This window comes from Schistocerca cancellata, chromosome 4 (assembly GCF_023864275.1).
Source record: "Schistocerca cancellata isolate TAMUIC-IGC-003103 chromosome 4, iqSchCanc2.1, whole genome shotgun sequence".
Taxonomy (NCBI): domain Eukaryota; kingdom Metazoa; phylum Arthropoda; class Insecta; order Orthoptera; family Acrididae; genus Schistocerca; species Schistocerca cancellata.
The window spans coordinates 667,430,065-667,447,152 of record NC_064629.1 but is presented as its reverse complement, the minus strand read 5'-3'; the positions used below and the strand labels follow the sequence as shown (position 1 = coordinate 667,447,152).

The following is a 17,088-nucleotide window of genomic DNA, read 5'->3' as shown; positions in this document are numbered from 1 at the left end:
TGTAAGCTGTGCAGCTAGGATTATCAAATTTATCTATTAAGGCTACTCAGTAGCAGACAGAGGGGGGGAGGGGGGGGGGGGACTTGAAGCACTCTCAGGAGACATGGTCAGATGTAAATGCATTTTTGTACACATATCAACCATCTGCACATGTATAAATGATTAGATTTGCAGTTCTCTGTGTCACATAGAATGGCAGCCAGAGTACATTTCATGTATACTGTTGTTACCAGTCTTTGTGGGGTATCTAAGGTGTGTATACATTATCAGATGTTGAGTGATCACTGTGAAGGACATAGAGATCCTGCATACTCATATGACACAGTGTTATTAGCACCTAACAGAATTTGAAAGTGGGCTCATTATGCATCTCCACTCGGCTGGCTGGTCAAACCATACAATATCCAAATTCGTGGGGAATTTGGATGTAAAAGTGGTATGATGTTGTACTGCATAGGAATGTGAGAGCAGGCATACTCATCATCAGCATTCTGGTAGACCATGTCTGACCCCACAAGGTTGGATCACCTTATTGTGTACCAAGCACATCATAACACCTTCCCATCTGTGCCTGCCATCCAAGAACAAGTAATGGACTTCCTGAAACATTCTATGTCATCCTGCACCAAGTCAGAGACTAGCAGTAACTGGACTAGGGAATTATTGTACCATGCATAGGCTGCTGTTAACACAACACATACTGCTGTGTTTGAGTTGGTGACATGACTGTAAAATATGGACTACTGACAAATGGCACTGCATTGTGTGCAATGATGAATCATGGTTCTGAACTAACTTGGATGACCATCAGTGGCAAATATGGCAGAAACCTGTGGAGAGGTCACATTCTACCCATGTTTTGGAGAAACACAGTATGTTAATCCTGGTATCATGGTGTGGAAAGCCATTGGATATGACCTCAAGTCGTGGCTGGCAGAGACTGAGCAAACTGTCTGCCCCTGGTAGCTGAGTGGTCAAAGTGACAGAATGTCAAGCCTAAGGTCCCGGGTTCGATTCCTGGCTGGGTTGGAGATTTTCTCCGCTCAGGGACTGGGTGTTGTGTTGTCCTACTCATCATCATTTCATCCCCATCGATGTGCAAGTCGCCAAAGTGGCATCAAATGGAAAAACTTGCACCCGGTGAATGGTCTACCTGACAGGAGGCCCTAGTCACATGACATTTACATTTTTTTCACTGAGCAAACTCTGATGGCACAATAGTACATCATGGGAATCCAGTGTCCTCACATGGTACCCCTCATGCGATGGTATCTTGGTAGCATTTTTCAACAGGACAATACTTGTTCACACATGAAACTTGTCTCTATGAACTTTCTGTGTGATGTTGAGGTACTCTTGTGGCCAGCAATATCCCCAGATGTATCCCCAATAGAACTTGTTTGCACACAGCTTGGACATCAACACCATCCTAGTGCCTGTATCCATGATATCAAAGACCAGTTACAATAGTTGTGGGCCAGATTGCCTCAGGAGAGGTTGCGATTGCTTTATGACATTCTATCCAACCAAATCAGTGTATGCATCCAGGCCAGAAGTAGTGCAACAACATACCCATAAGTAGGTTCATATTGCAAGGTTCTTTGTAACTTTGACTCAATTTTTTAATCACTGAAGTGACATCACATACTCTATCAACTACTGAAGATTCATTTTGTTTCCTCCTTCCTTTCTGTATGCTTGGTCTTTTGTCAGACAGTGTAAGCATATAATGTAAACATGTTTTCTGTGCCATATTGACAGAGTTTATGCTGCCCTACTGGTACATTCTTTTTGAAATCCACAATGTATCTTAGAATCAAAAGAATATGTTCGCAAACAATAAGTGTTTGAATAACATGCAAAGATGTCCTGGTGTGAATTGATGAATAAGAAAGCTGCATATCTTGGAAATTATTATATTTATTGTAGTAGGGTCTACACAACAGACAAGAAGACCTCAAAGAGTTTTATGAGACCTCAGTGTGAGTGCCATTGGTAGTGCAGGCTTTGCCTACACAATACTTTATTTCCTGCCACACATTTGCAAGCATATACCTCTACACAAATAAGTCCTATAGATTCAGGGTTAGTAAGTATGGTGGTCACAGAATTGGTCCACTTCTCCTATTCCAATGATACAGAAATGTCCTTTCAACAAAGGAGCAGACGATGTTGGCATAGTTGGGCTAGGTGCTATCCTGTTGAAAAATGGTGTCCAGTGGCAGTTTTTGATTTCCAAACTCAGCGTGTGGGTTTTCTGTCCTCAACACCCTGCAGTTGTCTCTGTTCACATGTTCCTAAATGAAATGCAGCCTCATTCAAAACTGTTGTCATCAGCAGATAGTCACTATCTTCAACAAGTTCCAGCATCAGCTCAGCAGACTGTTTCTGATGAGCAAATAATCTAGCTCAAGAGCATGCAAAAGTTGTAATTTGTAACACATGCATGTATTTCCTGACTCTGCTAGACTTCTGTCTATGGCATTTGTGAAAGACCAAGAACATGGTACTTCCAAGACAAATGTAACAGATTCTTGTGGTTGGATTAAGATGGCAACAGAATGGGTCCCACTGACCAGTATTGTAAATGTGTAGTGAGAGACAGAGTATTGCCTAGACATTGCCTGCACTACCAGTGGTGTCAAAGTAAGGTTTACTATAACTTAACGATTCTTCTTTCCAGCTGTGAAAACCCCAAAGCAATGAGCAGAACAATTTCCATGAAATACATCTTTCTTTTTCATCAGTTCATTTCTCAATATTGTAGATATGAGGTAATGTTCCACACATTGTATAAGGCAAAAAAGAAAGGAAGGTTATGGTCTGATGGCCCATTGATGACAAGGTCAAGAGAGATAGAGCACAAATTTGAATTGGGAAACGATTGGAAAATAAATCAAACATATTCTTCCCAAATGAACCATTGCAACATTTTCCTTATTCAGTAATGAGAAACTAAGGAAAACATAAATTTGAATCGTGAGTCATTGGGTGAGGCATTGATCGTCATTGCTGCAGGGTCGCGCAAACCTATCCAATCTCGCATGTGCCAGCTGCCCACAACTGTGACTCCTGCAAATTGGAACGTGTCAACACTCATTTGAGGTGATCAATGGATCACAGTCAAAAACCTCACTGCACAACTGGAAATCTCTATTGGTAGTGTTGAAAATGGCAATCCATGGAGTGGTGCCACACTACCTCTCCTTCAAAGATAACGATCAAAACTGCACCCTCAGCTGCTAAAGTTATAGCAACAGTTTTCTGGGATTCTGGAAGGGTTATTGTTTTTTATGTTGTCCCTCGTGGTGCAATGATCAACTCTGACATGTATTGTACTACTCACTACAAATTGGAAAAATGACCTCAGTGTGTTTGTCACCACAAAAATGCAAATGAACTTCTTTTCCATGACAATGCAAGGCCTCAAACAATTCTATGCACCTGAAAGGAGCTCACAAAAATTCACTGGACTGTTTCTCCTCATCAACCCTACTGCTCAGATCTCTCACCTTCTGACTTCCATCTGTTTGGCCCAAATGGTGCAGCATGATGTTGGCTCTGACATCAGCCAGTAGAGTGATGCCATGCAGGCATACAGGTACTCCCAGAAAAGTGGCATAAGGCCATCACACTGAATGGAGATTATGTTTAAAAACAGAGTTTGTAGTCTAAATAGTGGAGAATAATATAGTGTCTTGGAATCCTGAATACAATGGACCTGTTAAAAGATGTTTAATTAGTAACTGAATACCCATCATAGACATAGATATTGTATAGAATTTTGTTTACAGGTGCACCATACTTTCCCAGAATCCTTGCAACAAATCTAAGTATTCCATTAGTTTTTGCTAGTACTTATTTCATGTGACAGTCCTATTTACCAGAATTACCCATAAATACTTACGTTATCAGATGCATTCAAGATGTGTGCTTTTAAATCACTGATACAGATAAATAATAATAAAAAAAACATATAGCTGATATTGGAACAAATGAATAAACTATTGTCAAGAAAAACACAGAAAGTTCTCAAGTACATTCATATCAAAGATTTAGTTTATTCAGCCATTATACTGAGTGACTGACTATTTTAGGTACAAACAAAATGAGTGAGGAGAGGGCAATGGAGCAAGCAAATAATGTTAATGAACATTGATCCAGAAACCAATAGTTTCCCTGATATGACTTACACACAAGAGCATTGGTGCCAATGTTACAACACCATTAATGTCAGAGGCTATGTTCATTTTGAAACATCACAAGTGAAACATAAGATACGAAGTGGTAAACTATCATCATTTCATTTTTATCATCATAATGCATATCTAAGACTGGTAAATAGCATTTTGACAGAATGTACATTGGTCATGACTTGACTTCCCTGGTCTGCAGACTTGAATTCATTGGATTGACAGTGTCAGTGAACTCAAGGAATCCATCGCAGATGGTAGTCAGTGTATCCAAAACACACCTGGGATTTTTGAATGCATACGGATATTTATAAGGAGAAATGCTAAAGCCAGCCTTCACATGAATGGTGACCAAGCAGAACACTTGTTGTAATGTTTTTATCCTCAGGTATGTATCTGCAATCTGTGTCCTTTGAGACTGTTTTATAAGGTGTTTGTGTACCCAGTCTTAGTATGTGATATTGGGGATACCATTGGTTTCTGCATTATTTCTTTTTTTCATTGTTCTCAACTCACCCATATATTTGTACCTATAATAGTAAAACATCTTGTATAGAAATCATGAAGTACTGATGACTGCCTTACGATACATTCTGGAATGTGGTGCGAAGGCTGTCTCCCATTTTGTAAATGTAGTCCCACTGCTGCTTTGTCACAGGTATGCCTACATTATCAGCTGTCATTTGAGCCTCATCAAAAAGCCACTGAAATACGAACAATGGAGCTGCAATAACAGAAAAATATTAATTAATATCCAGTTGATTGATACAATTAACAATTTACTGTAAATGTAAACTTTTAATTTCACCAGACATAAACAAATTACCCACAACTGATGAATATTTCATGCAATGAAAGTTTATTACAGATACTTTCAGAATCCTTCCTATGCTACAATTTCCTACAGCAATCATTCACTGATGGTTCCTTGATGTTGTTCTTCCAGTATAACTCATTACAAACACCTGAATTTTTATCAGTATCACAAATTCCTTAGTTTCTGTGTGAGGACTTATGTTCTTGAACCAGTTGTTCAGTGTTCACATTTTGATATGATCTTGGATGAGGTACTTTCCATACGCTCCAAGCAGTAATGTTTATACACTACTGGCCATTAAAATTGCTACACCAAGAAGAAATGCAGATGATAAACGAGTATTCATTGGACAAATATATTATACTAGAACTAACATGTGATTATATTTTCACGTAATTTTGGTACATAGATCCTGAGAAATCAGTACCCAGAACAACCACCTTTGGCCGTAATAACGGCCTTGATACACCTGGGCATTGAGTCAAACAGAGCTTGGATGGCGTGTACAGGTACAGCTGCACATGCAGCTTCAACACGATACCACAGTTCATCAAGAGTAATGACGGGCTTATTGTGACAAGCCAGTTGCTCGGCCACCATTGACCAGACGTTTTCAATTGGTGAGAGATCTGGAGAATGTGCTGGCCAGGGCAGCAGTCGAACATTTTCTGTATCCAAAAAGGCCCGTACAGGACCTGCAACATGCGGTCGTGCATTATCCTGCTGAAATGTAGGGTTTTGCAGGGATCAAATAAAGGGTAGAGCCAGGGGTTGTAGCACATCTGAAATGTAACATCCAGTGTTCAAAGTGCCGTCAGTGCGAACAAGAGGTGACAGAGATGTGTAACCAATGGCACCCCATACCATCACGCTGGGTGATACACCAGTGTGGCGATGACGAATACACGCTTCCAATGTGCGTTCACCGTGATGTCGCCAAACACGGATGCGACCATCATGATGCTGTAAACAGAGCCTGGATTCATCCGAAAAAATGACGTTTTGCCATTCGTGCACCCAGAACCGTCGTTGAGTACACCATCACAGGCGGTCCTGTCTGTGATGCAGCGTCAAGGGTAACCGCAGCCATGGTCTCTGAGCTGATAGTCCATGCTGCTGCAAACGTCATCGAACTGTTCGTGCAGATGGAATGTCCCCATCTGTTGACTCAGGGATCGAGATGTGGCTGTATGATTCGTTACATTCATGCGGATAAGATGGCTGTCATCTCGACTGCTTGTGATAGGAGGCCATTGGGATTCAGCATGGCATTCTGTATTACCCTCCTGAACCCATCGATTCCATATTCTGCTAACAGTCATTGGATCTCGACCAAGGCAAGCAGCAATGTTGCGATACGATAAACCACAATCATCATAGGCTACAACCGACCTTTATTTAAGTCGGAAATGTGATGGTCCACATTTCTCCTCCTTACACAAGGCATCACAACAACAGTTCACCAGGCAGCGCTGGTCAACTGCTGTTTGTGTATGAGAAATCGGTTGGAAACTTTCCTCATGTCAGCACGTAGTAGGTGTCGCCAACCTTGTGTGAGTGCTCTGAAAAGCTAATCATTTGCATATCACATCATCTTCTTCCTGTCAATTAAATTTCGCATCTGTAGCACGTCATCTTCGTGGCGTGGCAATTTTAATGGCCAGTACTGTAATTAAGTTTATCTTTCTGGTGTCAATAATTTGTCTTGGACCTTAATACTCTTCCAAATGATTTTGTTTGATTAAGTAGCATGTATTTTATGTCTGTAGTTACTACTTCTAATTAAACTTTCAAATTTGCTTTCCATAGTGTTGCTCAATATCTTCTGTGGTCCTCCTGCCATCTTTTATGCGTAGGATGGTCAATATTTCAACAAATGCTTTAGGTTCTTTGTGATTATACTATTCAAGTATTTTATGTGTCTTTTTTTAAATTTTAGTAGTCATTTCAGATGTAGTTCTGTCCAGTTAAAGGGGCAAAATATATAAAGTAGCACCTTACCTACATATTACCAGTGTTTCATCATATATGAGATTATATTCATTATTTCACTCTTTGTCTCACAAAGCTATGGCACATCAATAAATGATTTTGGATTAAAGGTAACAATTCACCAAACAGTAGAGCCACTAAGTCAACAACAGGCACATAAAGCCAGACAGAAAGCTTGCTAGCTTGCAGATGAATACTTTTTCAAGCTATAGCACATATACATCTGTGCTTATGCATGTGTATTTGTGTGCACTCTAGCTTGAAAAAGGATTCATCCAAAACTAGCAAGTTTTCAGTTTTTAATGTTTCTGTCAACAACTCAATGCCTCTACTATTCAGTAAGTTGTAATCTTTGCTCCTAAATTAATCACATTCTGGCAGAACTTTCCATTACTACACATCACTAAATCACATGTGTTTGACCAAGCTGAATGCTTCTTTTGGTAGTTAATGAAGAGTGTACAGATGTTTGCCAAGTATGTGCATCTTGCTCTGATTCAACAAAAAATATGATAAGGTGTACTTTCTTCACTCAGTCTTTCTATTCTTCTGCCAATGAGTTATTTTGACCAAGTGTCTTTACATTTTCTTGTTTTTACACAGCATGAAAACTTAAAATTGTACCTAAGTATGCAATGGGTGAATGAGGTTTCATTCTTTTGGCACCAGATATGGTATTCCCTGTGTTAGGTAAGCTGGTGTCAAGAGTGGTTGTTCAATGAAGAATTGAAATTTTTGAAATGCTAGGTGAGGGTTACACTGAAACATTTACAACCACAATTTTGTGTACAATCTGAGAGAGGCACTTTCCATCATAATGCTATAACTTCTTCCATGCAAATGATGGGGAATTTTGATTTTACTATTTGTTTGTTCTTTCTTCAACACTTTGAGCTTATGGATTATTTACATTGTAAATTTCTCCTTGTGTGCAGGAGCATTAAATTTCTATTTGGTCTTGGAGCTCATCCTGCTGGATAGTTTATTTTTCTAGTAACTGACAATAGTGTTCATAGTTGGTACTGACCATTTTGTTCTGTTTATTCCTTTGCCACAGTTTTCTATAAAACTTCAGCCTTTTGCACTTACCAATTCTTGCTTGAATGGTTGGTAATAGTGATTATTACATGATTTCATAGATTATATTCCGTATGTTATCTCATACTTTCCTTTTATGGTAAAATGTTTCTTGATTCTGTTACTATTACATCCAAGCATAGATTTGTGTCCCACTACATCTTTTCTTGACATTGAAGTGAAAGCTGTTTGTCATGTTAATGTCTTGCCTCAATGAATGTGCTGTGAATGCACTGATATTATCTTTCAAAATATTGGTGCACTGCTGAAATGGATGTTACATGGATTGACCTCTGTTAGTATGTTGCCATAAATGTGTTGCAAATGTATTTACTATATCTTCCAATTTGTTGGTAACATTGCTGAAATGGAGTTTACTTGGTCTGTATGTCACCAGTCACATGTGTTTTGTAGGAAGTACTTTTACAGTCAGTGTTAAAATTAGAAAATTCTTTGAAATCTCGAAGGATGTATTTGTGGCCCCTGTGTAGGAGACACTGCCCCATACATGCTTTACTAAATTATAAGTTGAAATTTTCAACGTTTTGTTGTCTAGTGTCCTAATGTTTACAAAGTTGGACATTTTGAGGGTCTGACTACTGCTTCACACTATACTTATTCCCTCATGAAGTTTGTTGCAATTAACTCACTGCAATTCGAAAAGAACAATGATGTACATAATTACAATACTAGAAGAAGAAATGACATTAATTACTCCACATTAAGGTTGACTTGAGCACAAGAAATTGTGGACAATATACACAAACAGGGAGTCACTCCCAATAGATGTCAAGTGCATTTTCTCTGATATTTCAACAGATATTTGCAATTTTGTTATTTCATTGTGTAGATAGAGTGAGCCCAAACAAATAGTATTTATCACATCTCTCAAGTGATGCCCAGTGTTGACAAAAAGTGTGTTTGTTTCCTGTTACAAAGAAAATAATTTTTTTAGAGAAAATTCTACGTGCCTATTTGATAAGAGCAGAATTCAATATTCAGTTTATTGATATGTATTAACAGCATCAGTAAAACACTTAAGAATAACCAGTACTCTAGCAGTGACAGCACTGTCCTGGCCCACACTGATGGCTATTGCCAAGTACATAATGCTACTGAGTTGCTGCTGGATTGCTGTTCATTCTTCATGTTTAACTGTCTCTGTTAACACACATCGATAAAATTAGTATCAGACTAGACTAATTCAGGAGCACTTTATTGGATGAGCACTTAAAATTCCAATTAAAAAATAATTTTACTTATGAACTGTTAATGTGAAAACTCTTAAAGCATTTTAAGTAAAGCAAACTTTATTAATGTTCTACACCCTTTATTATTCATGTCCATGCATTTATTTCTCAACATAGTCACCCTGGTGATGAACATATTTTTCACAGGAAGAGACCAGTTTGTTGACTCTGCAGAATATCTGACTCTGTTGATGGAGTCACTACCTCACCTCTGCTTGCACCATGTCATCACTATCAAAGTGAAGTTCTCAAAGTCATTCTTTAAGTTTTTGGAACAGGTGAAAATTGGATGGGGCCAAGTTGGAACCGTATGGGGAATGATCAATGACAGTGAACCCAAGGCGTCAGATTGTTGCAGCTGTAACAGAGGTTGTATGTGATCTGGCATTGTCACAATGAAGAAGAGAACTCTTAAAATTTGTGCTTTCAGAGATTACAGCACTCTGTTTCTCATGCACCAACATCGTGACATTACACACCGCCATGTTACACACTAGAATTTGGAGTCACCTAGGAGCAGAGGGTTGCAACTTGCATCATCAAAATGGAAATACTGACCAAATAACATGCATGACATGTAATACCTCAGTCAGTATTGAGAACAGAATAAAAAAGTCAGAGGCATATATATAGCCACATTTATGAATTAATTTGTGATTTGAATGTAAAATGACTCATGGCATGACATGATGATTTGTTGTGCAAATGATCCATGAAACATAGAACAAATTATCTAACTTAATTCCGCTGCCCCTGGCCTTTTACACATGTCATTTCTTGGTATTCATTATGACATTTGGGTGTCTTCAAACATGTTGCGATCTAAGTGGTTAATTATTAGTGCAGTTAAAAAGAACAGTAATTCAGTTAATACAAAGGTTGCTGTGAAAATAATGCACCACATTTTTTTTCTTCGTCGAAAACAATGCTACAAATGTGAAACGTTATGTATGTATAATTTGAAGTCTCCTGAGTGAGCATGCGAAGTTCCTGTCATCTCTGGCAGATAGTGCAGCTGCAAGACAGTTTCAAAATGGCATCTGTAGGTGATGCATATTACAAGCAATGTACTGCCATTGAATTTCTTGCTGCACAGAAAGAAAATGTGGGGAATATTAACAAACACTTGTGCAAAGTCTATAGAGCATCTGCTGTTGACAGGAGTACAGTTAGTTGCTGGGCATGGAGGATGAGGTCATCAGAAGGCGGTTTGGGGGAGCTCCACGATTTGCAGTGGTCAGGAAGACTACCCAAGGCTGTCACACCTGACATGTTGCAGTGAGCTGATGTTGGCATTCATGAGGACAGATGCATGGGGCCCCTTAGGGATACGGCAGCAAGAGAGGGGAAGAAAACCAAAGTGCACTCCGTGTGCATACCAGGGGGAGTCATTCCAGATGTGGAAAGGGTCCTCCTGGATGCCATGAAGGGTACAGGGTGCACCCATCTGCAGGTGGTCGCTCATGTCGGCACCAATGATGTGTGTCGCTATGGATCGGAGGAAATCCTCTCTGGCTTCCGGCGGCTATCTGATTTGGTGAAGACTGCCAGTCTCGTTAGCGAGATGAAAGCAGAGCTCACCATTTGCAGCATCGTCCACAGGACTGACTACGGACCTTTGGTACAGAGCCGAGTGGAGGGTCTGAATCAGAGGCTGAGACGGTTCTGCGACCGTGTGGGCTGCAGATTCCTCGACTTGCGCCATAGGGTGGTGGGGTTTCGGGTTCCGCTGGATAGGTCAGGAGCCCACTACACGCAACAAGTGGCTACACGCGTAGCAGGGGTTGTGTGGCGTGGGCTGGGCGGTTTTTTAGGTTAGATGGCCTCGGGCAAGTACAGAAAGGGCAACAGCCTCAACGGGTGCGGGGCAAAGTCAGGACATGCGGGGACCAAGCAGCAATCGGTATTGTAATTGTAAACTGTCGAAGCTGCGTGGTAAAGTACCGGAACTTCAACCGCTGATAGAAAGCACCGAAGCTGAAATAGTTATAGGTACAGAAAGCTGGCTGAAGCCAGAGATAAATTCTGCCGAAATTTTTACAAAGGTACAGACGGTGTTTAGAAAGGATAGATTGCATGCAACTGGAGGTGGAGTGTTCGTTGCTGTTAGTAGTAGTTTATCCTGTAGTGAAGTAGAAGTGGATAGTTCCTGTGAATTATTATGGGTGGAGGTTCCACTCACCAACCGAGCTAGGTTAATAACTGGCTCCTTTTACCGACCCCCCGACTCAGCAGCATTAGTGGCAGAACAAGTGAGAGAAAATTTGGAATACATTTCACATAAATTTTCTCAGTATGTTATAGCCTTAGGTGGAGATTTCAATTTACCAGATATAGACTGGGACACTCAGATGTTTAGGACGGGTGGAAGGGACAGAGCATCGAGTGACATTATACTGAGTGCACTATCCGAAAATTACCTCGAGCAATTAAACAGAGAACAGACTTGTGGAGATAACATCTTGGACCTACTGATAACAAACAGACCCGAACTTTTCGACTCTGTAAGTGCAGAACAGGGAATCAGTGATCATAAGGCCGTTGCAGCATCCCTGAATATGGAAGTTAATAGGAATATAAAAAAAGTTTAGCAAGAGTAATAGAAGGCAGATTTCAGACTACCTAACAGATCAAAGCGAAAATTTCTGTTCCGACACTGACAATGTTGAGTGTTTATGGAAAAAGTTCAAGGCAATCGTAAAATGCGTTTTAGACAGGTACGTGCCAAGTAAAACTGTGAGGGATGGGAAAAACTCACCGTGGTACAACAACAAAGTTAGGAAACTACTGCAAAAGCAAAGAGAGCTTCACTCCATGTTTAAACGCAGCCAAAACCTCTCAGATAAACAGAAGCTAAACGATGTCAAAGTTAGCATAAGGAGGGCTATGCGTGAAGCGTTCAGTGAATTCGAAAGTAAAATACTAGGTACCGACTTGACAGAAAATCCTAGGAAGTTCTGGTCTTACGTTAAATCAGTAAGTGGCTCGAAACAGCATGTCCAGACACTCTGGGATGATGATGACAAGCGTAAAGCTGAAATACTAAACACCTTCTTCCAAAGCTGTTTCACAGAGGAAGACCACACTGCACTTCCTTCTCTAAATCCTCGCACAAACGAAAAATTGGCTGACATCGAAATAAGTGTCCAAGGAATAGAAAAGCAACTGGAATCACTCAACAGAGGAAAGTCCACTGGACCTGATGGGATACCAATTCGATTCTACACAGAGTATGCGAAAGAACTTGCCCCCCTTCTAACAGCTGTGTACCGCAAGTCTCTAGAGGAACGGAAGGTTCCAAATGATTGGAAAAGAGCACAGGTAGTCCCAGTCTTCAAGAAGGGTCGTCGAGCAGATGCGCAAAACTATAGACCTATATCCCTGACGTTGATCTGTTGTAGAATTTTAAAACATGTTTTTTGCTCGAGTATCATGTCGTTTTTGGAAACTCAGAATCTACTATGTAGGAATCAACATGGATTCCGGAAACAGCGATCGTGTGAGACCCAACTCGCTTTATTTGTTCATGAGACCCAGAAAATATTAGATACAGGCTCCCAGGTAGATGCTATTTTTCTTGACTTCCGGAAGGCGTTCGATACAGTTCCGCACTGTCGCCTGATAAACAAAGTAAGAGCCTACGGAATATCAGACCAGCTGCGTGGCTGGATTGAAGAGTTTTTAGCAAACAGAACACAGCATGTTGTTATCAACGGAGAGACGTCTACAGACGTTAAAGTAACCTCTGGCGTGCCACAGGGGAGTGTTATGGGACCATTGCTTTTCACAATATATATATATGACCTAGTAGATAGTGTCGGAAGTTCCATGCGGCTTTTCGCGGATGATGCTGTAGTATACAGAGAAGTTGCAGCATTAGAAAATTGTAGCGAAATGCAGGAAGATCTGCAGCGGATAGGCACTTAGTGCAGGGAGTGGCAACTGACCCTTAACATAGTCAAATGTAATGTATTGCGAATACATAGAAAGAAGGATCCTTTATTGTATGATTATATGATAGTGGAACAAACACTGGTAGCAGTTACTTCTGTAAAATATCTGGGAGGATGGGTGCGGAACGATTTGAAGTGGAATGATCATATAAAATTAATTGTTGGTAAGGTGGGTACCAGGTTGAGATTCATTGGGAGAGTCCTTAGAAAATGTAGTCCATCAACAAAGGAGGTGGCTTACAAAACACTCGTTCGACCTATACTTGAGTATTGCTCATCAGTGTGGGATCCGTACCAGATCAGGTTGACGGAGGAGATAGAGAAGATCCAAAGAAGAGCGGCGCATTTCGTCACAAGGTTATTTGGTAACCGTGATAGCATTACGGAGATGTTTAACAAACTCAAGTGGCAGACTCTGCAAGAGAGGCGCTCTGCATCGCGGTGTAGCTTGCTCGCCAGGTTTCGAGAGGGTGCGTTTCTGGATGAGGTATCGAATATATTGCTTCCCCCTACTTATACCTCCCGAGGAGATCACAAATGTAAAATTAGAGAGATTAGAGCGAGCACAGAGGCTTTCAGACAGTCGTTCTTCCCACGAACCATACGCGACTGGAACAGGAAAGGGAGGTAATGACAGTGGCACGTAAAGTGCCCTCCGCCACACACCGTTGGGTGGCTTGTGGAGTATAAATGTAGATGTAGATTATGACTCAGCAATTGGCACTGCATCTGTCAGTCAGCAAAGGAAGTTCACACAGTGAAGCACTGACTCCGCCACCAGGACAAAGAGTGGTACCAACAGGGCATACATGCCCTTTTTTCGCACTGCAGGAAAGCCATAGAACGGGATGGAGATTACGTGAAAAAAAATTTGCGTAGATAAAACCCCATTCTTTTGTGTGTGTAATTCTCATTATATTCAATAAAGAATTGTTGAATAAAAAAAATGTGGTGTATTACTTTCTGGACAACCCTTGTATTATCTACAGCAGAAATAATAATATCACTTTGCAACACAGCATAATTATTCATATGGTAGAACAATTAATGTCTTTTCAGTTTTGAGAATAACATAGCTTAAAAATATTTAGCATTCCTAAAACGTATGTAGTCACATTTATCACATTTCTTAGTCTCCCAATTAACAGAAACCTTGTCTCAAGTGTATCATTAAACTGAACAATTAAGTTACTTGGTTATTGATTTTATCCAGATTACAATCTCAGGTGTAACAATGAACTCCATCAGACATGTGTATTGAGACTACACTGGACACATTCAGAATTATCCACCTGGATACTCAAAGAGTATAAGAATTTTTTATAATTGCCAATACAGGGTGATTTTTTCCACCGTGTACAAACTCTAGGGATTTATTGGTGAGAGGCTATGGAACAAAAAATGTCTAATAAACTTATATCCAGAAATGCATGATTTCCATACTAGAGATCACTTGTTCAATCAAACTTCGTTACAGAGACTGCGGTCTAATACACGCTGTACCATGCAGCCACAGTTACAGTATGCACAGTTTCCTCGTAGAGGGTGGTACTGTTCCTCCATCATCATGTCCTAGCACCATCTTCTGCCATAGTAATTGGTAATGTTGTGTCTGATTCACACCTCTTGTTGACTCACCTCGTATTGGATGTGATACAGCGTTGAACGCAATGTTTCCGTATTTGAATTGAGAGCTGACCGACATGGTGTTTACTTACGGAAAGGTAAATGGCAATGGACAGTGGGCAGCAAGGTTCTATCAGGAGTCCTATACCCACTGACAACAACCAAAACATTCAATGTTTGCAACAGTGGTTCACCATTTGACTGAGACAGGATTATTTCAGGAAGCAGGCCCTGAAGGGCATAGCCAAAATTTTTGGACACCAGACTTGGAGGAAAATATGATTAACACCATGTCAGTACCAGAAAGTTGACCTACCAGTATAGGGTAAGACAGACGAATGTGTAGAACATTCTCCATGACAATTGTTACTACCCTTATCACATACAGTGTGTACGGGGCGTACTAGCAACAGACTTTCCACATCAGGAACAGTTTTGTCACTGGTTTCTCAAACAGGCAACAAAGATTCTGGGATCTGTGTCATCCATCATATTCACAGATGAGGCCACCTTTACGCAGAGTGGTATCTTCAAATTTCATAACAGTCATCTCTGCAATAGTATGCATAACCCCCATGGTATAGTGACAGTGAATCATTAGCATCGGTGCAGCCAGAATGTATGGGCCGAGATAATTGGCAACCATATTTTGGAACGAGTGTTCCTTCCATTTGCCTAACAGACAGGAACTATCAGCTCTTCTTGCAGATGACTTTGCCCCCCTGCTGGAAGAAATGCCATTGATGATTCAAAGGGTTATGTGGCTGCTACATGATGGTGCTCCAGCCCACTTGGCTGTTAACATCCGGACACATCATTTCTTCCCTGATCAATGGATCGGACAAGCAGTCCAGTTGGATGGCCTGCTCATTCACCGGATCTAAACCTGTGCAATTTAGGGTTATAGGGCCATCCTGAAAGTATCATTTATGCAGAGCATATTCCAGACATGGAGACACTGGAGTAGCATATTCATGCTGCCTTTGACTCTGTTCAGATGCAGCCTGACCAATGTGAACGTGTGAGACAGAACATGCTAGAGCGCATATGCACATGCATTGAGGCACATGGAAACCATTTTCAACACATACTGTAACTGTGGCTGCATGGTACAGAGTGAATTAGACTGCAGTCTCTGAATGACTGAATAAATGGTCTCTAACATGGAAACTATGCATTTCCAGACATATGTCATGAGACCTTTTTTGTTCTGTATCCTTTCATCGATCAGTCCCTAGAGTTTGTATATGGTGGGAAAAGTCACCCTGTATATTTCTTGGATTACAGTGGCCATAACACACAGGAGTTAGCGAAAACTGTGATGACAGAAATGACTTCAGACTACATATCAGGTAGATGACAATACACAAATTATTGATGCTTCAGAACTACATACTGAGGTGACAAAAGTCACAGGATAGTGATATGCACATATATAGTGGTAGTATCACATACACCAGGTATTATAGGGGAGCCCATTGGTGGAGCTGTCATTTGTACTCACATGATTCACATTAAAAGGTTTCCAATGTGATTATGGTTGCACAAAGGAAATTAATAGACTTTGCATGTGGAATGGTAGTTGGAGCTAGATGCACAGGACATTTCACTTCAGAAATCATTAGGGAATTCAATATTCTGAGATCCACAGCATTAAAAATGTGCTGAAAATACCAAATTTCAGACATTACCTCTCACCATGGACAACATAGTGGCCAATGGCAACACTGCATGAAATGACCACAGAAAACAATGAGGGACATACAATGAACACATACATTAGGACAGTATGGCAAAATTTAGTGTTAATGGGCTATGGCAGTAGACAACCGATGCGAGTGCCTTTGCTAACAGCACAACATTGTCTGCAGCACCTCTCTTGGGCTAATAATCATATTGGTTGGACTTAAGGTGACTGGAAAACTATGGCCAGGTCACATGAGTTACAGTTGCAGTTGGTAAGAGCTGATGGTAGGGTTCAAGTGTGGCACAGATCCCGTGAAGTCATGGACCCATGTTGTCAACAAGGCACTTTGCAAGCCAGTGGTGACTCCATAATGGTGTAGGCTGTGTTTATGTGAAATGGGCTGGGTCCTCTGGTCAAACCAAACCAATCATTAACTGGAAATGATTATGTTTGACTACTTGGAGACCATTTACTGCCATTCATGGACTTAATG

General features: G+C 40.6%; 1 protein-coding gene across 1 annotated transcript in view; it reads right to left on the bottom strand.

Annotated features, from left to right (window-relative positions):
- Positions 1 to 17,088, bottom strand: part of LOC126184375 (palmitoleoyl-protein carboxylesterase NOTUM) — a 328,408-nt gene that overhangs the window by 62,540 nt on the left and 248,780 nt on the right. Inside the window, exon 10 of the mRNA XM_049926760.1 lies at positions 4,779 to 4,917. Coding sequence (XP_049782717.1) covers positions 4,779 to 4,917 — 139 coding nt within the window. The remainder of the gene's footprint in view (positions 1 to 4,778; positions 4,918 to 17,088) is intronic.